This window comes from Squalius cephalus, assembly GCF_949319135.1.
Source record: "Squalius cephalus genome assembly, chromosome: 1".
Classification (NCBI taxonomy): domain Eukaryota; kingdom Metazoa; phylum Chordata; class Actinopteri; order Cypriniformes; family Leuciscidae; genus Squalius; species Squalius cephalus.
The window spans coordinates 48,009,651-48,032,128 of record NC_137122.1 but is presented as its reverse complement, the minus strand read 5'-3'; the positions used below and the strand labels follow the sequence as shown (position 1 = coordinate 48,032,128).

At 37.5% G+C, this 22,478-nt stretch overlaps 1 protein-coding gene across 2 annotated transcripts in view; it reads left to right on the top strand.

Annotated features, from left to right (window-relative positions):
- The first annotated feature begins 927 nt into the window (after positions 1-927).
- Positions 928-22,478, top strand: part of grb2b (growth factor receptor-bound protein 2b) — a 46,405-nt gene continuing 24,854 nt past the window's right edge. The window contains exons 1-2 of one of the 2 annotated variants that reach the window (XM_079891232.1): positions 928-1,117; positions 2,239-2,550. In XM_079891232.1, the coding sequence (XP_079747358.1) occupies positions 2,473-2,550 (78 nt within the window). In that variant the 5' untranslated portion in view covers positions 928-1,117; positions 2,239-2,472. Of the gene's footprint in view, positions 1,118-2,238; positions 2,551-22,478 lie in introns of those variants that run through there. The other variant, XM_079891233.1, reaches the window with a different exon arrangement.

The following is a 22,478-nucleotide window of genomic DNA, read 5'->3' as shown; positions in this document are numbered from 1 at the left end:
ATTTTCCCACCCAGCCCTCAGCCCCCCTCGCATGAAACAGCTTCCAGCGCGCCTAGACCTAACTTACGTAACATCCATTATGTTTGTAATAGTATCTAGTGTATTATATAAGGTGTGATGAAGTAGCCATGAGCTTCTGCTAGAACAGAGTTTGCTGGCAATACAGTAAATGTTCTCACTGTGCCATTTGACTGAATACTGCAGACCTTTACAGATGAAGGGTGAGTTACAGTATGAGACAGTGTCTACCATGGTAATTCCTCTGTTTACAGTAGGCCTATCACATGGCAAACTCTCATGTAAAATGTTGCATTTGATGCCATCTGTCTCGCATGCATCTTTGATCAATCTGATGTTTCCTCTCCCTTGTATTCTGTTCACAAACTGCAAATCTCTCTCTCTCTCTCTCTCTCTCTCTCTCTCTCTCTCTCTCTCTCTCTCTCTCTCTCTCTCTCTCTCTCTCACACACACACACACACACACACACACACACACTTTGAACATATGGTTATCATCTAAGATAGATCACTTATGTAAAAAGAAGTCATTAGATTTGGTAACCCATATCAGTAATTGCAAACAAGTTCTATAGAAACTGAATCAATATCTATAGAAATCAGCTTAAATCATACTTAGTGATTTGTTTTATATATATTAATAATAATAATTATAATAATACACTATTTGATCCTGAAAGTTAATCTGAATAAGTGAAGATGATACAGTTTCAGGCCATGTGGTAAAAAGCAATGTTCTACACATCTGAGCATCCACAACCAACACAACGTCAGGTACTCTAGTCTAGAATATGTTTATTCTCTGTCATATTAAAACGCTCTTGATATTTTACCAGAAGATGGCGCAATGCCGCAGCCAATTGAGCATCATTGTAAAAATGTGTAATGACACAACTCGTCCACTAGGGGCAGGCGGAAGCTGCACATGCTGTATCGAGGAGGAAACGGAAATAAACAGAAAAATACAGCAATTTTTCACCATTTCAAGTCGGGCGAGGTACAAGAGCTCAACCTCACCAACGATTAAAGACTAATTGGAGTGGATTCTAGGTTCATTACAACGAGAGAGCGAGTATTGGCCCTTACAGTTGTTTAAAAGAGTGAGTATATGAAACTTCAGTTTTTCTCTGACTGCCAGCGTCAGGTTTTTTTTTTTTTTTTTTACGTTAACATGACCAAAGGCCATAAGGCCTGTGTGCTTTACTATACATTATCAATATTCGCTATTATTTATGGTTATGAAACCTTCGCTTTTATGCTTCTATACATTTTGACAAAAAGTCGAGAAAAGAAACTCAATCTCGTGTATTGCTTTAAAGTTGCTTTACGGGATTTATAAACTAGAGACCTTCGGAACTGTTCTGGAATTATTGATGTTTCTTCTATTATCATTTAAACGATACATAGTTGAATAATAATACTTTAGAAACTTGAACATAATAGACAGTGAAAGTGAGTTTTATATTGTGTTACTCTATGCATAATTGTAAACAATATTAAGCATATCAGTTTTACAATTAATATCTATTTTATTTGAATGTTGTAAACATTGTGTTATTCTATTATATGATGCTAAACGTTTCGATATTTATACAGTCAGACAACAATACTTAAGTGTCAAATGCTGGCCTGTTGATTTCCAATACTCTACAAGATGTCAATATGATTCAAACGTAAAATAACATGTATGCTATAGATACAATCCACAGCGGTTCCATTTCCGGTGTCATTTACGCAATTTTCTCCGCTAGAAATCTGATATCGTTAATACATTACAGCTGGTTTGCATAGCTGTGTTTGTGCTTCGACTTATGTCTGCGCAATGCTTGATATTTGCTCACAGGTTTAAACGAATATTATTCTGTGCACGTTCAATAGCACTATGACGTTATCGAGCCCTGCGTTCTCCAGCGCTGAGAAATTCCGAACGTTTATTGGTCGAACACTAGACGGAGCGAAGCCAATTGGGTGTTGACGTCGCTTCTAGGGCTTTGATTGGCCGAGTCCTCTTCGACGCGCTAATCTGATTGGACGGTCCGCTATGGTCGCGGTGCGTAATTGGCCGCTTGAGACGTCAACCAGACGGGTTTCCTTCCTCTTTATGGGGAGCATTTGCTTTTTAATGCCAGTTGTATCGTGGGGCGCGGCCCATTGAACAATCTAGAACACTAGATCAACACTCTCCTATCGGCTTTTCTGAAAGAGTGTATTTTGTTTACAGGTTTCTCGCCGTGATCTTTATGTGAGGATCGCGACGGGAGGAGAGACGCGGGGCTGAGGCTGAGAGAGAGAGAGAGAGAGGCAGGTGGACATCCTTGTGTCTTCTTGGATCTGTGCTCATCATCGCTGTTGAGATCTCATTGTCTGGTCCTCTGGTCCACAACAGGGATATAAACTGCATCAGGAGGCATTTTCCACTGCTTTATAACCACATAGGTGTCCGTCAGGCTGAATCATGGAGGCCATTGCCAAGTATGATTTCAAAGCAACTGCAGATGATGAGCTGAGTTTTAAACGTGGGGAAATATTGAAGGTAAGGCAAGATTATTTCATGTGTATTGTTGTTTATTAATATAAATCCACATGAGCGTGCATTTTTATCTCGATCAGGATGTCTATATAAGTATATTATTTCCTTACTTATTAATTAACTACTGAAACAACACTTAAATTGGATCTGCATTAATTGGTTTGTTAGTTATTGATTAGTTTTATTGTTTGATCTTCTATTCACATGCAAGGAAGTATTATTTGCCATTTAAATGAAGTAGAATAGATGTTTATGGTATTGTAAAAAAGGCAGTGCTTTAAAAAATCTTAGGTAGAGACGCACCGATTAAGATTTTTTCAAGATTTTTTTTCATTTTTTTTTTAGTTTTACAAGCAAATGGGCCAATTCCTTCATGGCTAACTTTTACTGTTACTTTGCTGTCATTACAGCTTACGATCTTAACGTCCTGTTCACAGACTTTGTAATATTTCCAAATGGATGACATTTTTGGAAATTATTCCAATGCAGTTTGTGTGCATGGGTGTACTTCCAGAACACAAATCGGCCAAAGTAAAAGAAATCAAAAACCCTCCCGGCTGGTTCCAATTGATGGTTGGTCGACCGGTGCATCTCTTATCTTATATGTATATTTCAACAAATTATCACCGTCAATATGTGCACATGTTTGTTTATATGTACTTATTTAGCAGATGCTTTTATCTTGAGAGACTTGGAAGGGAAAAATGTAAGGAATTTTTCATAAATTAGCAGATATTTTAGAGCGTTTGTATGACGAATGAACAAAGACCAAAAAGAGACATTTGTTGATTTCAGTGAGTAGTTCCTGTGCATTTCATGGTCATTATTTCCTCCCTTCTAATATCTCTTTCGTGATATCAGCGTAGTGTCATCCATCAAAACGGCAGCTTCTCCGAATGACTGTTTACGCAAGCACATCATTTCTCTTTCCTCCTGCGTCTGAATGTTAATCTCAAGCGCAGCATCTGTTAATCCGGCCAGACCTCACAGATGTATGTCGCTGTCCAGCTTATGTAAAGCCGCGGTCTTTCGTTCATTCCCTAAGGAGAGTTCAAGCTCCTTTGAGCTGGATTGCATCATATCAGATGTGCGGAGGAAAGGGCTTGTACTCAAGTGCTCGAAGATTTAAACGCAATCATTCTAATCCTTCAGGTTAAATTTGGGGGCATCTTTCGTGCATCATGCACGCATAAGCCTCTCATAGGCACGTCAACCACATCATTCCTTTGATCTGGTTACCTGAGACTATCATCAGGTCTTTGTCTTTGCGATGGGACGGCAAAGAGTCACTAAATGAACCACGTGCTGGAGTGGCGAGGATGAAAATGGATGACATCAGGAAGGATTATGACATTGGTCTGTTCTTCTGTCGGCGTTTTTTTTCTCGACTTCAGATTATGTTGTTGGATAATGCATGCAGAACAACAGGATAGTAATGAGATGATTCAACGAAGAATCATGTATGTTCACGTGTGTGTTTAAAATGATTACATGCAGAGATCTGACTTTATTTAGTCCCTTTTACGCCTTATACGCAAATATGAGAACTATCTAAGCAAGCAGGCATTCGCTTAAAAATTCTCTGTACTCGTCCTCATGTCATTCCAAACCTGTATGACTTGTACGTATTTCTTCTGTGGAATACAAAAAAATATTTTAGAAGAGTGGTTTTATCCATTCAGTGGATGTCAATGGGGTCCAAAACAACATTGGACCCCATTGGCATTCATTCAATGAACAAAAAAAAAGCATTAAAAAAAAGAAAGTCAGGCAGGTTTGGAATGATATGAGGTTGAGTAAATTATATGAGAATTTTCCATTTTTGAACTGTCCATTTAGTTTCACATGTTGTGTTTTGAAATGCATCAGGAAGAGTATTTCAGCGTACGTTAACATAAACTGTCTTCATTTCTGCTTATCATGAGTCACAATGACGCAGCGTTGTCTGTAAAATAACTGAGTTTGCTCAATCTCATCAACAAACTGCAAGATATGTTTTCGGACCTGTGTGTTAGAATGTTCTGGATCTATCTGACAAGTTTTACTGATTTGTTTATGGGCTAGTTCACACTACCCCAACAACCATTGCAGTGTGGTGTAATATTGTGCACAAACATCAAGAAAGTGTCTTTACCATTGCAAACGTCGTGAGTCTAGAGTAGCGCACTGACTGGCTCAAAGTCTACCCACTTCCCACAATTCCTCTGTCTTTTTTGCAGTCTGATGGAAGGAAAAAGGGGAAACCACACATGTTCTCATGTAGATGTTCAGCGTTGTGTGTTTCTATATGGTTCTGTGGAGTTGCTGGCCATTATGAACACACTGTGCGCATTTTTAAGTGCTTTCTTGTTTTTTCTTTTTCATTTTGCATCTGTGATTTGATGAGGAAGTGATTCTTCGGAGTGTGCAAAAAATACACCATAAGTCAGCAAGGGTGCTAAAATGTCCAGAGAGAGAGAGAGGTCGTCTTTATTGTCCGTCAGCATTTTATTTTATACTTGATTTACATTTTTGAGATGAAAATGTGAGTGGTGTTTGCATAGGAAAAAGTCACCCCCACAATGCAACGGGGTTCTTGGTGGTTGTCAAGGTGATGCTTTGCAGCTGCTAAGGTCTTCTGAGTGGGTTTTAGAGCAATTGCTCTGTATAGCCTTAGTGATGATTTCTGTGTGTTTTAGCAAATTGGCTCCAACTTAAGTACCTGTTGATGGACATGTGCAGTTCACTTAAAGAACCTCTTAAAGACTTCCTTATCTTTGAGCTCGTCAGCCTCTAATGTAGATGTGACGTCTAGTATGACATCGACATATCTGAAAACGGTGGTGATGTAGAAAACCCGCAGGTTATCTCTTGACCCTTTATTACTGTACCCTGAATCGTCACAGACTGAGGTTGCAGTGGTGAACATGTTCAAGTAAATTTGTCTTGGTTTCTTTTCTAATGAAACTAATGCAATAGCCAAATGAGCTTCATTCTAAGTGTAGTTCACCTTATATGGCTTGTTTTTAGTGGTCAGTGTGGGTTTGCCAAAGGATACTGATATCATGAGAGCAGGGTGGCTGATAAATAATAGAGTTTAATGACAATAAATGAGAAATACAGTAACAAAATGTAAACACATTTATTTTTATACAATATTAAGCCACCAGAAAAAACAGAAACGCGTGTTCTGTATTATTACCAGAAAAACGTGCATTACTCATTAACAAGGATGTCAGTAGATCTTGAAACTGGCTGGTAATCTTTTTTTCAGCACAGGGAATAAAATGGACATTTATGCTGTCTTAGGCAGGTGTTTCAGCTTGTGATGGACACGTATATAGGTAGAAGACACTGTGAATAGATATAATGCACTGCAGTGGATTTAAACACACTTTCCTCTTGTGTATGAAGTTTGGTCCATTAGTCAAGAGGAGTAAGTGCATGTATTCAGACCCATTATGGTAGAGCTATCATGCTTTTAACAGTGTTTTGAGCTTTAAGACACCAAAGATATCGGTACGGTCCTCTTTGACTTGCAGGAAAGCTTTGACGTTGTGACAGTTATCTCACATATTGACACATTCAAGTATTTAAAGTATGGAAGGGGTTTTTTTTGTAAATAAAGGGATTTTGCGGGGTTTTTGCTTTCTACCACAGTAAGAGGAACAACCTGGTTTTTCTTTTTTTAAATTTAGGCTACTTCTAATTCATCTGTGAGATGAAAATAAAAAAGACCAAATCTAGTATCTTCTCATTTTCACTTTCCTCTTCTCGTTTTGCTTTTGATAGCTGGTCGGCCTGCAGAATTATTTTCTTAAGTGGCCAACAATGGCTGTTTCTCTTGTAACATATTGCGGAATAAACATTGACCGGCTGATGGCTGTCGCTGAAAGGCCAAGCGTCTTTGAATTGACCTTTCATTCACTCTTAATTTTCCACATTGATGGCTGATTGGGAAGGACTGCTCCGTTTAAGGGTCTGTCTCATCTTAGAAGCGATGGAGACGGAGTCCGTAAGAACATTAGCTCGAGGGTTCGTTGTCCCGCTAACATGAACATGTTTGCAATGCTGTTGAAACATGCCATGAGCGTCTTCCTGGGATAGCAGCACAGCTCTGAAATGAGTCATTATGCTCCAGACTCTTTATTCTAGGAATAACCATGAGCATCTTTTTCCAGAAGGAATGAAAAGGTTTTATTTCAGTACTCACGGGTGATTCAGAATACAATAAAGTAGAGATAAAGGTTGCAACGCTAAGTTAAGTATAAAAGTTCAGCGTGTAACTTGTAACTGCAGATAATGTTGCAGACACGAATGATACTTTGAATTGTGCGGCTTGTTAATAAGAGGTGTTGTTACCCAATGTCTTGGCTTCGATTCCCAGGGAGTGCATGAACTGATAAAATATATACCTTGCATGCAATGCAAGTCAGTTTGGATAAAATCGTCTGCTAAATTGAAATGTAATGTTAAGTTTATAAGCATTTAGATTTCAAGAGGGACCTGAGCCAAATCTGGAGAGTGGAGACTAGAATAGCTTACACCTGGGGTTGGGTTATTTTTGAGCTTGCATGGACTAGCAACCCACCACATTAAAAAAAAAAACTGATCAGAATACCCTAGCAACGCCCTGGCAACCATGCATGTCATGCATCCATTGAAACGCTTTCTCTAAAGAGATCAAAGACTCGTTTTCTTGACAGTAAATCTATCAAAGGTAAGGTTTAACTGATAATCAGTTTGATTGATTTCATTCACACTTTTCTATTTGGTCAACCCAAAAATTATTCAGACACCAGATATCATTTTTGATATTTTATATTTAAATTTAAGTTTATAAACATTTGGGATCACATATTATTCAGACACTTTGACCATGTTTTACTTAAAGGGGTGATGAACTGAGAAATCAAATTTTCCTTGAGCTTTTGACATATAAGAGATCATCATACTATAATAATATCCTGTAAGTTTCAAAACTGAAAACTACCTTGTTAGTCCAATAAAAGCTTTTATAGACATCAGGCTCAGCAAACGACTCGTTTTTCAAAGTGGGGAACTATGACGTCAAAGAGGATAAAACACCGCCTCCACAAAAGAAGATCAACGCCTACTTCAACACGGCCTGTTTAGCCCCGCCCACCGATTCGCCCAAACATGCTAAATAACATAGGACGACATGATGATTGCTAAACCGGATCGAGCTACTTCCAAGCAATAAACATGCTGTTTACTAAATATTGTGCGTGCCTGTTTGTGGAAGAAGACAGTCTGCATAAGCTTCCTTCGGATTCCAGCATGGTTAAACTTTATTAAATCAGTCAATCACAATTTCCCGACGGATCTGCCAGCAACATGTAAGTAACCATGTGTATTCTAATGCCTGATCTGCGATCAGTGATTTCTGATGTGTAATTATTCAAGTTCAGATATCTTTCTCTTAAAATCGTTCAATACTGTTTATGCATCAGTGACTAAACGATCAACTTCACATAATTTCTCGTAGTATTATGAAAATAATATTTTTTAAACTGTTATTAAAATATACAGAAAGCGATCAAAGAACGATCCCTTTCCATTCGCCCAACCTGTCAATCAAACAGCACAGCGCGAGCCGCGAGAGCTTAAGCTCTATATTAAGATATATCTGGACACTTACCAAACTCGTGATGAAATATTGACACTGTTAAACTACACAACGAAGCTCTTACTGTGTATTCACATCGTGTTTGCATTGTGATTTGGTGTAAGCATTTGTGAGAGTGCAAAAATTGCGTTGCAATGATAAGATCTTTATTCACGCGATCAACAGACTGTCTGTCATCTGCTCAGTCAGTGCTCATCATGCTGCAACCTTTCATGCGATGTAATAGATTTAAATATAATGCTTTAAACGATACTTTTCACGATTTGTTAATCTTGATAGCTGTAATAGTAAAAACGTAGTAAAAGTTTTCGAGAGAGTTCATGTAATACTAGCTATTTCATATGCAAGCATGTCAGCCAATCACAGCAGTGGGCGTTTGCACTGCAGTCTTACAGCAGACACGCCCCTTAAAACGGAGCGTTCAAACCTGAGGCTGAAATCAGGCTTGGAAAAATGGCTTTTATTTATAAATTATGACAATTTTTGATGTAAAAATCATACTAACATTATAAGGGCACCCCAGGCAACATTATAAAATAATAAAACAATCCAGTTCATGACCCCTTTAAGTGTTTTTTCTTTAATTGCTATTGCGACCTTTTTACACCACAGACTGAACAAAATTAAGCATTGCTTGGTAATTGGTTGACCTAAATTGGTATTATCTCATTGTGTACTTAAATTTAACAGCTGACAGCTATTCAACCTAATTAATTTGTGAGACAGTCTAACAAAAGGATGGCCAAAACCGGTGAAATATCAACTGATTTGAGTTCTTGTCATGTTTTATTACCATTTTCTAAACTACAGCGAATAAACTGTGATAGTGTGAGAAATCTTGAAGGTGTCTGAATATTTTAGTCTGACTAGTTACATCTGATAAATGACATCCGCTCAGTGGTGAAGGAACTTATTTAATGTATCATTTGCTTAAATAAATTATAATAATATTTTTAGCATTATATTCATAATGCATGCTATGCTGTCTCTAATGACTATATTTTTTTCCTATTGAGCCAAAAAGCAGAAATAAAGCTATGATTAAAAATGTATTCTGCATGTTTGTCATAATCTATATCTGCCGTGATGACTGGTAAAACTGTCACTCTTTATATACAAGATCAGAGGATTTTAGTCAGGTGTCAGTTGTGGGTTTACTAATGAGTGGTTGCAGATGCTGCTGTCTGTTGACCTGGCGGCAACGTTTTTTGTAGGTTTCATTTCATTCCTCCACATAGTTTCAGTTTCTCCCTCGTGAATTTCGAATAGTTTCAGCAGCTGTCATTCAGCGTCCCCTGTGCTTCACCTCTGACGACTTCATAAAGCTGCCGCATGTTAAAGTCGGTTATTTGCTCTTTATGTAGTTTGGTTTATCAGTCTGGTACATTTGCCTCTAGCTGTGGAAATGAGGTGAAATTATCCTGGAAAATGGTAATAAATACAGTTTGCTAATGCTGTAATAAACTGACGCAATTTGCATTGATATCAATAGCCTACATTTGTTTTTCCGAGTGTTCTTTTTTTTCTGCTCTTGCTCCATTTTCTCTCTCTCTCTCTCTCCCCCCCACCAGACTGTGACACACGCTCTGATCTTTTCCTTGAGATGAGTCGGTAAAGACGGACATGATTTAACAGGCCCCTGCTCCATTGCCCTCGGCCTCTAGTCAAGCTGAATTTAGCATGTCAGCTATTAGCTGCCCTCTCAGTTCATCTGTTCTTGTCTACTTTGCTAGCAAGTCAGTCTCCGTTCACACTGACTGCAGTTTGCACTGACAAAACCAGAAGCCGTTGGTTTTTGATGAGAGTTGGCGATTTCTGACAGCAGAGACCACTGGCGATGTGACAATTTTGAGTAGAATTCAACTTTATGTAAATTATGCGGAGTTAAAACTAAGGTTGGATTGATACAAAAAATGTGGCTTCTGTGCGATACCAGCCTGTGGTACTAAATCGTTACCTCAGGCAACACATACGCAACAACAAATGTCTTGCGCAACTGATGAAATTAAACTACGACATATGAAATTAAACTAAACACATGCAATGTATTAATAAAATACTATGAATTTTTTATTGACACTTCACTTATGTCTTATGTTTCTTTCATTGTCGTCTGATGGTCTTCTCATTAATGTTAATTTATATGTCATAAATATAATATTTCGTACTTGTTTATCATGAATAATTAAATTCCACCAAAGGGTAGAAATTTACTTTTGCTCCTAATCCAAAAAATCTGGATTTCGTTTATAGACAATTTGGTAAGGCTTTTCTTAAAGGGGGGGTGAAATGCTATTTCATGCATACTGAGTTTTTTACACTGGTAAAGAGTTGGATTCCCATGCTAAACATGGACAAAGTTTCAAAAACTAAGTTGTACGTTTGAAGGAGTATTTTTGTTCCAAAAATACTCCTTCCGGTTTGTCACAAGTTTCGGAAAGTTTTTTTCGAGTATGGCTCTGTCTTACGTAAGATAGGGCGGAATTTCCTTATATGGGTCCTAAGGGCACTTCTCCGGTAAGATCGCGGCCGCGCGCGCACTCGTAGACCAGAGCAAGAGAGTGAAAGCAGTTCGCCATCAAAGCGCCCTGCCCGGCTTTTGGGAAGTCAATGTCACCAAAGAAGTGTGTTTTTGGTTGCCAGGGCAAGACAACCCTGCACAGATTCCCAAAGAACCCAGCGTTAAGGAACCCGTGGCAGTTTGTTTTCCTGAGCATAAACGGAGTTGTGTAAGACTTTTGTTCCCTGCATTTCGACGATGATTGTTTTATAAACAAAGCCCAGATCCACGGATTTGCAGATCGTCTAATGCTTAAGGATCGAGCAGTCACAATGATAAAGGTTCGCAGTCGTGCGTTGGAACCGGACGGTGAGTAAAACTGTTTGTTGAACAAATGTCTCTGTGTGTTGTCACTAGCTTGGCGCGTTAGCACAGCTAAGCTTCGCCCACACGGCCCGCCCCCAGCCGCTCGTTTTTTTCCGGAAAGACTCGGTACAGCCTATCTTTATGTTAAAAATTTAATAAAACAAAATACTTTTTGGAGATATGAAGGATGCAATATTACTCTATAGCTACTCAAGATTAACAGGAGATTGAGTGAAAATGAGCATTTCACCCCCCCTTTAAAGGCTTTATATATAATGTATTTTAATGCATTAATTATGCGTTGCAATGCATTGTATGGTCTCATGAATAATTGGAACCACAGTTATGAAACATAGTAATAATCTAATCATTGGAACACACCTTTATAAAATATAATGCATTACAACACATCAAACAACCAATTTTCAGATGTAACAAGGAATCTGCAAATATTACAATGAATTTTAACTTTGGTTACAATTATTCATGAACCGATATAATGCTTTATAATAACATAAGAATACCTTTATAGTGCATTATACATAACCCCACTGCCCTACTGTCGCGAATTTGCAACAAACCCCTTCCATTCAGACTGCAGGCGAGATCGCGTGTGTTTTCCCCCAATGCCTGTTTGTGCACATTCGATACATACCTAGGAACATTTTGCACGCACTGGTTTATCGTAGGAGCGGTCGGAGTGGGAACTACATCCGGTTCACCGAAGCTAATATTTTGTTTTGCAAAATCCGCATATCAAGTGCGCAAATGTGGAGAAATTTCCCAAAATGAGTTAAGTTGTGCTAAGATAAAAATATGTACCAGCTTATTGATTGCTTCTATAGCTATGTTATTCATATAGACTTCATGTGACGAATATTTTTTACGTACTTTGTAGATTTCTGTTTGTAGCAAATTTGCGACATTGGTCCATAACGGCTGGATTGGGCTAATGGCTACATATTATAATAATGCTGTATTTAGATGGTTTCAGCCAAAAAAAATATATATTTTTTTTTTCACAAAAAATAGCATGTTAGGATATAACACTATAAGAATATATAATGTATGCACTGGAGAAACAAGGAAAGAGTTAAACAGAGTGTAACATGGAATGTATAAAAACTACTGTCAATGTTAGGGAGTAGGAGAGTGTTTTGTTTCTTGCTGTTGTCAAGATTCATTAATTTGTCAAAGTTTATAAGTATAAAGTTTATAAGTTCTAACAACTTTGTGCCATGAATAAAATCTACATTCCTGAGATGGGAAAATGTGTTTTATTAATTTTTCCATTTTGTAAAAAATTATCCTAAATGCCCACTGTCGCAAATTTGCAACATACCAAAATTACCCTAAATGCCTGTTGTCGCAAATTTGCAACATACCAAAATTTCTATTTATTTGTTGTGCAAAAGTGAAATTGATAATCTCAACATTATTTACCATCTACTTAAAGTCAAAAACACACAGAATTTTTTTTTATATATACAGCTTTATAAATTCAGGCGTTAAGGGGTTAAGTAAAGTGTTATTGACAACAAGGAAACTAAATGTTATAATACACAGATCAGATTCTGAGAATTGTTTAGTGCTTTACTCCATGCAGCAGATCGCAAGCAGATAGTGGAGTTCATGTGATAGTGTTGCAGTTGGTTAATACAGGAACTTCTATTAGCAACGTGATTTTTAGTCACCGAGTTGCTTCAGGCTGCTCTTGGCGGCCTAAAGCTCATCATCATCCATCATCATCATCATCATCATCATCTCAGAGGGAAATGGCAGCAGGCTTGTGGTTTCTTCCACCTGTTCTGGAGTTTTCTGCTGTGCCCTAGATCTGGAGGTGGGGGCTGTTACCTCCTCAACCCAGCAGCATCCTGAACACATCATTCCTGTACAGAGCAGGCCGTGTTGCAGGCAGGTTCAGCAGGTTTGGTGGGTGTCACAAATAAGAAGTGAAACACATTTTGATCGTTGATTTGAATTCAATTTTTAGCACTTTATAATGAAGTAAAATGCACTTCAAAGGTGTTTGTTACAGCTTATGGAACGACTTCCGTTGTTTTTTTGTTAGACAAGCAAATTTTAAAGTGGCCCAATTATGCTATTGTAAAGGCTCCTGATTTTGTTTTGGCGTCTCCTACAACAGGTTTACATGCATCAAAAGTAAAAAAATACAACAATATATATATATATATATATATATTATTTTTCTCATAATGCACATCACCAAATTGTTCAATGATTCTCAAATGACTCAATGGATGAATCAGTCTCTCTAAATCCCTCCTTTCCGTGAGCTACTCTGCTCTGATTGGCCACTCTTTACTCTTTTGTGATTGGTCTGCCGCTTAAAGCGCATGTCAGAAGCTAAACATCCATTACCATAACTATATACTTCAGCTCACGAGGCTTCCTCAGTCCTCAGCGATTGTACACTGTAAAGACCGTAATGATGATATCGTTCAATATCAATCCGAGCGCGAGTCCGATGATGAAACATTTGAAGAAATTATTCAACCCGAACCTCCTTCGCGAGGATGACTTGAGCTGAACGCTTCTCAGTGAAACGCTTCTCAGTGAAACGCTACTCAGTTTGAGGTACAGATGTTAATTCCTCACTATCAGCATTAACAAGTGTATGTCCATCAACAAACCCATATGTGTGTATTTCTAACTGTATCAATAACGGTTCATGTTAGCCGAGCTCTAACGTGAATGACTGATGTAACATTAAAGTTTGCAAAACAAATCTTGTTCCATCCTTCATCATTACTTGAAGTAGTAAGAATGACAGACAATCTGTATTTATAGACAGTTTTAGGTAATGGTGGCCCACAACTGCTTAGCAGAACTATTTCAGTAAGACTTGAGTTAGCCGGTTAACCGGAAACTTGCACAATATAAAACACAAAACTACGTATTTTGAACACCTGGTAGAAAATATATACATCAGTAATTATTCATACTTACAGGTTGTGATTCTGAGGAGCAAGCTGATCCAAATAAACTGGGTACTGACCCATCTTTCAAGAGCAAGCATTTTGTGAATCGCGCGTTGAACTTCGAGATTTGAGAAACAGTCGTCAGTAAAATGACGTGTTTGTGGGCTGGTCAAGTTGTTATTATGCAAATGTCTTTTCTAGTGACGTAGAACCGTAAAGCAGTGGGATTCGAAACAAAAACGACTCATAAAGGCGGTTCAGTTGATTCTTTCTTTTGGGAGACAATAACTTTATTTATCGAGCACTTTTGACTTTACAACTTTGCAGAACGTTTACATTCAGACAGCTATATTACACACTGCATAAAAGGGAATATCTGAAAAACGATAATAGGGGCACATTAATGTGCAGCTCAGTAACACTTTAATATCAAGCATGTCCTGCACTAGACGAGTCTCCTGACATGATTTGACTGATTTAGACAAAATGGGCTTTCAATAAAACCTGGCTGCTTATGCAGTAGATAGGCGAAAATATTAAATCGCTGCTACCTGACTAGAGAAAACAGAGAAAAAATAATTAAATGGATGAATATTTATACAAAAGTTTTATACATAATTTTTTATCACATTTACTACAACTTCTTTACTGCCAATTTTATATTTGCAATCTTCATTGTTGTTGTTGATAAAAGACATTGATTTCTAACGTATGCTGAGGGTTTGAAGCCAATGGCAGGTCATTTATAGGGATAGGCTTGTGTAAACTCTTAGGCTGATTGCTTGCTCAACGACAGCAACAGCTCAGTGGTTTTACCTTGATTGTATCTGTAATCAATAGAGGGGCTCATCAAACTGATGGTGAGGCTGTGGCCTTGTGACCTACTCTAATTTAAACGTCTCTTCCTCTACAGTATGTGAGCAGATCTGGATGCGTCTTGTTGAAATACATTTTAGTTGAGTCAGGACGGGCAGCTCGCAAGCCACTTAAATTTGTTGGAAGGATTTCATGCCACTAAGCTTTTCTTGTAAATGGATAATGCATTTTGGCTTTGTCAAATAAGTGCAATTAAAAAACCTAATTCAACCAAAACCTTTTTTTTTTTCTTGCAGTGGGTAGATATACACTTAATACGCTGTAAATGCGGCCAAAAAATGAAACGATAGTGCAACTTTTCCAGCTCTTTGATGACAGTGTGCCTGTGGTCTGTTGGTATTGTTTGTGATGTTACGAGTAAAATAGAAAATAAATCCACTTCTTTTGGCATGTGTTTGTGTCTTAAGATGTAGCTTTTATAAGATATAACTATAGGTTGTGGGCTATAACTAAGGAAGAGACATTATATTAAATATTTGTGATGTATCATTCAACATTTTGTTGGTGATATAAAATAAACCAACATTATAAATACCGTGAATATTTTCACATTTAATACTATTTGTTTGGCTCTGTAAGTTCTCAGCATTTGGCTAATTTTGCCTGTAAGGATTTTTTTTTTTTAGGGTTTCTGTATGCGAGCTGGGATACGTCATTGATCTGGTCTTGTTAGAATGTGAGCATGGAACTAAACGCTTTGCAAACGTAAGCTCAGCTTCACTCTAAAGGTGCACACTTCTAAGAAATCCCCCTGAAGTGACTCGTGACTGACAGGTTCTCCACTTCAGCTACTAATACTGAAGTTTGCTTATTACTGCTCAACCTCTTAGAAAGAAACTGTCACTATAGTGGAAACTGTCATGTACGATTACTTTTTTCTGGAACGCAGTCGGATTGTCCTCACTTCCCCTAAGACTGCGTCTTAAAATGTAATAAAGGGGAATGGAAAGTCGCCTCCTTCGGCTTAATGGAAGTTCTGAATCTTTTTCCCTGAAAGCCAAACTTGCTTTTAAACTATTCATCACCTATTGCGAAGAGCAGAAGCGGAAGATAAGGATATTAAGTAGTTGAGTGGCTTTGGACTGAGAAAATGTGGCTTACGTTAAAAACTCAAACCCATGTCTCAAAAAAAGTCCTTAATGTTTAAAATAACGTTGAGGTTAAGGACAGGAAAGGGGCGAGCTGATGAAATGTTAATGTGTTCATGCATAAGACTTATGTTAATGTGGCCGTCTGTCCTGTAATTGAAAAGAGTTGTCAGACCGTTCATTACAGGCACGAATATGTTCAATTTTTAATGACAAAGGACAGAATTAGTCTTGTCTGTTTTAGCAGCCATCACAAAGATTCCGATTTGTTTTAGATAATTTAGGTTGTTTTCGTCTAAACTTCTAAATTATAAATGTAGGGCTTGAAAGAGAACTAACACAAAAAAAGATTGAAAATGAATGAGGTGTTTGGGACCTTGAATGTTAAGCACAATTAACGTTTTAGCATGAAAATATGCAATATGCAACAAGTGCCTTCTACTTAAACTTGTTTTTTTGTTGTTGTTTTTTGTTTGGAATAATGTGCACTGCTTTTTTATATTTAATTAACTGAGGAATATTTTCAGTTAATATTTGAGTGAATTGGATATAGTATTTAGATGCCACACTTCTAAGTTGTAGTCATGTCCTTATGTTATTATTTGGTCACACAAACACTTCAAGTTCTAAATTTAAATGCGCCAATGTAGCTTTGCTAATGTCGCAGCTGTAAAATAGCAACATAGATGCAAATAATTTTAACATGTTTGGTAGAGCTGCTTTTGACCAAATCATATTAGCAATTAAAAACGTATTATTCCTTGGCTCTGTCAGCAGAGCCATTGTATTTTGAAAATGCTTGTTATAGCAAAGACATGCTTTATTCTAATTTACATATTGTTTTTTTTAAAAAAATCAAGCATATTTAGACAAAGTTGACCCTCTTGATTCTTTGCGTCATCTTGCTTTGTGTGTATTATCAGCTGCTTCATGTAACTTTGCTGTTGGCGTCTTTTGTAGAGGAGTTCAAACATTTTTATTTTTTTCCTTCAGGCATTAATCGCATCAAAGCTGTAATGTGCAAAGCCCTGTTTTCTGCATGGAACCACTGGATTTTTCCAAGAATAACTTTTAGCTTTCCAAATCGATTTTTATAAGCCCAACCTAAAAGCTGACTGTCGGTTTAAGAAAAACTCTTCATCAGTTCTTGTCACAAGCCGATAAGCATTATGTGGATGTTAAACTTGGTTTTTGAAAAGATTAACTCTTCCTCCTCTGTTTTGTCAGTTTTGTTACTTCCGTTCTACAGTCATCTTCTCGACTGGTCTGGTTACAGACCGCATTTCGGAGGCTTTTTATTTAGATCATCATGACCACGCTGGGTTCTCAGAAGCAGACATGCAGTGATGACATTATGTGTGAATGTCTTATGACAGCTCAAGTTTAGATGATCAATGAGGCACTTTGTTAATGTCCATTTCTGTAATATAATAATCACACATTTGATAGCAGTTGTTGTGGCACTTGCTAAATGATATAAAACCGCCACGCTGATGATTTGAATGTAGTTTGTATATCTTATCACTGCAAAACACATTTGGTTTACACTGGAACAATCAGAATTTGTTGAACCCTTTGAACTTCTCTTTTTTTTGCCTAGGCTGTTATAGTGCTTGACTAACCTTCCTTTAAGAAGCTGATACTGACTATCGATTGTATAATTCGAATTTTAGATTGTTTGATCTTTGGTGGATTAAGTATCATTAAATGGCTGTTATAATATGATGTCGGTGTTTCCATAAAGCTCTCAGATTTTTCCATTTTTGGAAATTTTCAGCAACGTCTTGTGGTTTTGAATCACACTGCCAGTAGAAAGGAGGAACTCATCTAGTTTAGACGCACATCAGCTGAGCTGTCTAAACATGCACATAATTAAATCTAGCGCTTTTGAAACTTTAATAAGATTCCCTTGCACATCCATCAAAGGGCTTTCTATTACAACATGCTTTTCATGCCAAATTAAAGTTGTTGTTTTTTTCATTTAATTTTTATAATTCAAAATTGATTGTGGTCATAACATTTTCCGTTTACACGACACCGTTTTCAACTAAAAACGTAAAACTTTTTGTGCGTTTTGGCCGTTCGTTTACACGACAACAGCGTTCTGGGTGCCAGAAAAACGCAAACTTTTGAAAACGGGTTTCAAAGTGCACGTTTTTGAAAACGGTCTCCGTATAAACAACAAAAAAGTGAATCTTTGAAGACAATGACGTCATGCACATGCGTATTACGTGTTCAGTCTATAGTGTTTCATCGCCATCTAATGGCCTGGCAGCAGAATACAGAGTTTTAGTCGTTTACGCGGATCCGCGTGAATGGGGATCGTTTTGACAATGGTGTCGTCTGTGCGCGGAAAACTCAAAGGAAAAACTTCTCTGTTGTAAGCACATCGTTGTCGTGTAAACGTAGCCTATTTTATCATGTTACTTACAACCACTTGCTTAACCAACAGAAAATGTGTCATTTTAAAGCTTTTGGCTTTAGTGAATAAAGGGAATATGACCATCACTTAACAAGTGCTTTTAAATTAGCTGACATTTTAGAAGTGCTCTGTTTTCATAGCGTGAAAAAAGAACTGCTTTACATGAAAACGTGATCTGTAAAGTCATCGTACATAACAGATAGACTTGTCTTGTTTAAAAAGGTCTCAACTAACTGAATACAAGCATATTTTAGTTAGAGACCACCAAGCTATACCAAGTATTTGTATGAAAAAGCACCACTGGCACACGTGTAAACAGTATACACATGATGCTTTAGCACCACTTTTTTGTTTGAGTAAACCATAGTAGGTCACATTTCTTTATTTAGAGCAGGCGGTCTCGAGCGAGGCCAAACACAATGCGTAGATCACGGAGTGACATGACACGCTGCTTGGCTGAAGCTATAGGACTTCTGGGATCCAATCGGAGGGGTTAATTATGTTAACAATTGGGTTTTTGGGCCCAAAAAGTGTGGCAACCCTCATTGAAAGACAAGACAAGACATATTTGATTTCTCTTCAGAGTCAGACTGATGTTCTATTTCCACCATGAGTTTTAGAGCTAAATCTGAAATTTTGTAAGGCACAGAAAGCCAGTGTTTAAATGTTAGCAGTTTTATGTGGAATCTGTAAAATATGTCCGATGTTCTCCATTGGACGGTCAGTGCGCATTCCTTTGTCCTCCTCGTCATCTTCCTGACCCAGGCATTCTGGGAAACCGCATCAGCCTGTAGGGGGACCGAGCGCGTGCAACGGCTCCCTGGTGACATCAGCATGTGAGCTTGCACTCGGCTTTAACGCTACTTTGTTCTCACTTCCTGTTGGGTACAGCTTCCACCCCCAGCAGTTTCCTGTATCCGCAGAGCTGCAGTGGAGTGCGTGCGGCAAACATTGAGCAGTCTGATTCTACTCTAGCTTCACTGTCTAATCACTGTTAAAAACCTGTCCCGTCCTGCTTCAGACTCTACGCACACTTGCTAGGAATTTTTTTTTTTTTTTTTCTGATATCCTTCAGATATTTTTTGGCTTTAGTGTTTGAGTTGTTCATCGCTCTCTGTTGGTAATCAATCTTTCTAGATTATTAATTGTGTGGCACATATAATCAGATTCCTTTTGCAGCACTTAAATTCTTAAATTAGGTCAAATTTGTGTAGAATTTCAAACTAAATGAATAATATATTTATTTTTGATTGTACCTAGTAGAATAGTGATAAAGCAAAGTTTTGTATTAAGGATTCATAATTGATATTCAGTTATATATTTCAAATTATAATGGCATTTTTAAATAGACTTATATGGATTAATAAAAATAAAGAAAATAGTCAAATTGATTAAAATTGACAAAGAAATGTATTTAGTAAAAATGTATAAACAAGATGACATACGTTTAAAAAGTTAATTTTGAAGTGAACAAAAACAATAAAATAAAAAACTTGTGGTGTTAAATGATTTAGTTTATTATTATTCATTTCATATTCATTCAAATCCAGTATTTTAAATTGAATTTTTAAATAAATATAGAATAAAAGAATTTAAATGAGTATTAAGGAAAGAATCGTATAAATGTATCAGTCGTACAGTGCAATATTTAATGCCAAAACTGCATTGATAAAAGCATATCCATCAGCCATTGAAGAAGCCATATCGGTTGAGCACCAGTCTGTATGTTTATATTACACTCTTTACATTCAGTGTTATTGTGTGTTAACCAGTTATGCAGTTTCACAGTGGACATATATTTGTCTCTAATGTGCAAGTAATAAATATTTGCCCTCCAGAGAACAACAGCCTCAATCTCTCTTTCATATTTTCTCTGTGAAGCATAACAAGCTCCTGTGTGCAGCATGACTCTGTGAGCATTGCATCAGCAAAAGCCTCACTCATGCATTCCACATGAGCGTGTGCTGAAATGATGCGGTGTATGTTGTGCACAGTTACCTCGCCATGCTTCAAATAAAACCATAAGCAGTCAAATGGAGAAGAGTGATTTGTAGGTGACGGATGAGGCTGCCCTCGTCAGGGCCGTTTCCAGCAGCACGGCAGTGTTATCAGCAGGCTGGCTCTTTATGGACTGAGTCATTGTGGCTAGACGTCCATGGTAAGCGCGGTTAAGGTGACTCAAAGACGGCTCAATAGGCAACTCATCAGAAACTGCAGCCAGTCTGACCCTTAGGTTAGATTGAAAAGAGGTCTAAAAACTTGCACCTAAGAAATTACCTTTCCATCCGTTGTTTTATGTCCCGCTTCCTGTCGCATAATGAAAAAATAAATGCAAAAAAACGAGACTTTTAAACTTGACTTTTTGTGATAGTGGGTTTCTGCTTTTTAGACCCTATCTTAGATTCTCCAAATACAGATTCCTGTTATTTGTATGGAAGAGATGATGCAATAGGGAAACAAACTCATTGAACAAAGTATTTAAATGTCAGAACCACAGAGGGACTAGTAGCAACCCTTGAAGAATCCAATTTCGGATGATTACAGTAGCAGGTATTGAACAAGGTGGCTAAGATCACAATCCCGTGTGGGCTGAGCTCATTAAAACAGCCTCCTAAAGCAGGGATTAACACGGCCCCGTCACTTCTTGACCACTTTGGCTTGTTAAGAGCGTCCTTGCTAATGCCTGTCTCACTCTCTCTGCCTCTGGATTAGAGACGTGTCCATAAACTGTCTGTCACTAACTGTGATCACAGACTTCTGCTCATGTGACATCGAGGACACTGGGTTACATAACGGCACAATCCATGATTTATAATTCACGGATGGGCAAGCAGAAAGACTTAGTCAATCAATAGAGCTAAACAGGTTTGATTTAATCTTTTGATTTGAGTGGAGCAGATTAAAGTTTAGTTCAGATCACTGGTCCTTACATGTGCCATGTGTCCTGTTCACTTACTGTCTTCATGTTAGTAAGTAAATGATGACACCCTTTCTCATTATGATTTATGTTTGTCTGCCAAGAAAACAAGGAAAAAATCTAGAGATGCATTGATATTAAAAGCAGAATTTAATTGATAAACAATTAAAATCTAATTGCAATTTTCTGATTAAACGATTTTTTTGAGAGAGAGAGAGAGAGAGAGAGAGAGAGAGAGAGAGAGAGAGAGAGAGAGAGAGAGAGAGAGAGAGAGAGAGAGAGAGAGAGAGAGAGAGAGAGAGAGAGAGAGAGAGAGAGAGAGAGAGAGAGAGAGAGAGAGAGAGAGAGAGAGAGAGAGAGAGAGAGAGAGAGAGAGAGAGGCTAAATTTGACCCAACATTTTATGCTTATATATTAATATGACTAATAATAATGATTATTATTATTGCTAAATAAAAATATTAAACAAAATACGAATTATTATTATTATTATTGTGATAACATTATTAAAAATAAAAATAGAGTATTTAAGAATAAATATAACAAAAAAATAATAAGAAAATATTTATATTTTACAGAAAACGTATTTTTACGAAAAACTGCAGGGAGCCTATGACTATAAATCATTAGAAAGGTCTAATGATTTTTATAAATCATGGGTTTTTTTTTTTTACGCTTAATTTATAGTGAGCATGAGATGACCGATATATTGAGCATCTCTAGAAAAGTCCCTTTCATTAAGGGAAGGACATGAGCCATTACCATAGAAACTTGTGGGGCTCTTTTCGGTTGGTTTATTTTCAGGAACACAATTCTAACAGACTTCATTAATCCCTGAAATATGATGAAATGGATTCTCAGAGCGCAAGCGAGCTATATTTAATGAGCAATCAGAAGTCCCAGCGGGAGAGCTGTGAATCAGGATGAAAACGATTTCTGTTGATTGACTTCTGCGGCTCCCTGTCTCTGATTGCTGAGCCCTGTTGTGAATGAAAACGTCAAATGCTGTTTTAAAAGTCGAGACCGTTCGCCTCATCTCCATTCAGTGTTTCCATTTGAGCATTTCTGCGTGATAGTTTTCCCCAGGGTCAGCAGAAATGGCATCGCATGCAAATCCAAATGTAACAATGCCACTTAACTGTAATCAAACCCTGGAAATGACTGTAATTTGTGGTTGCGTGACCTAGCCCTC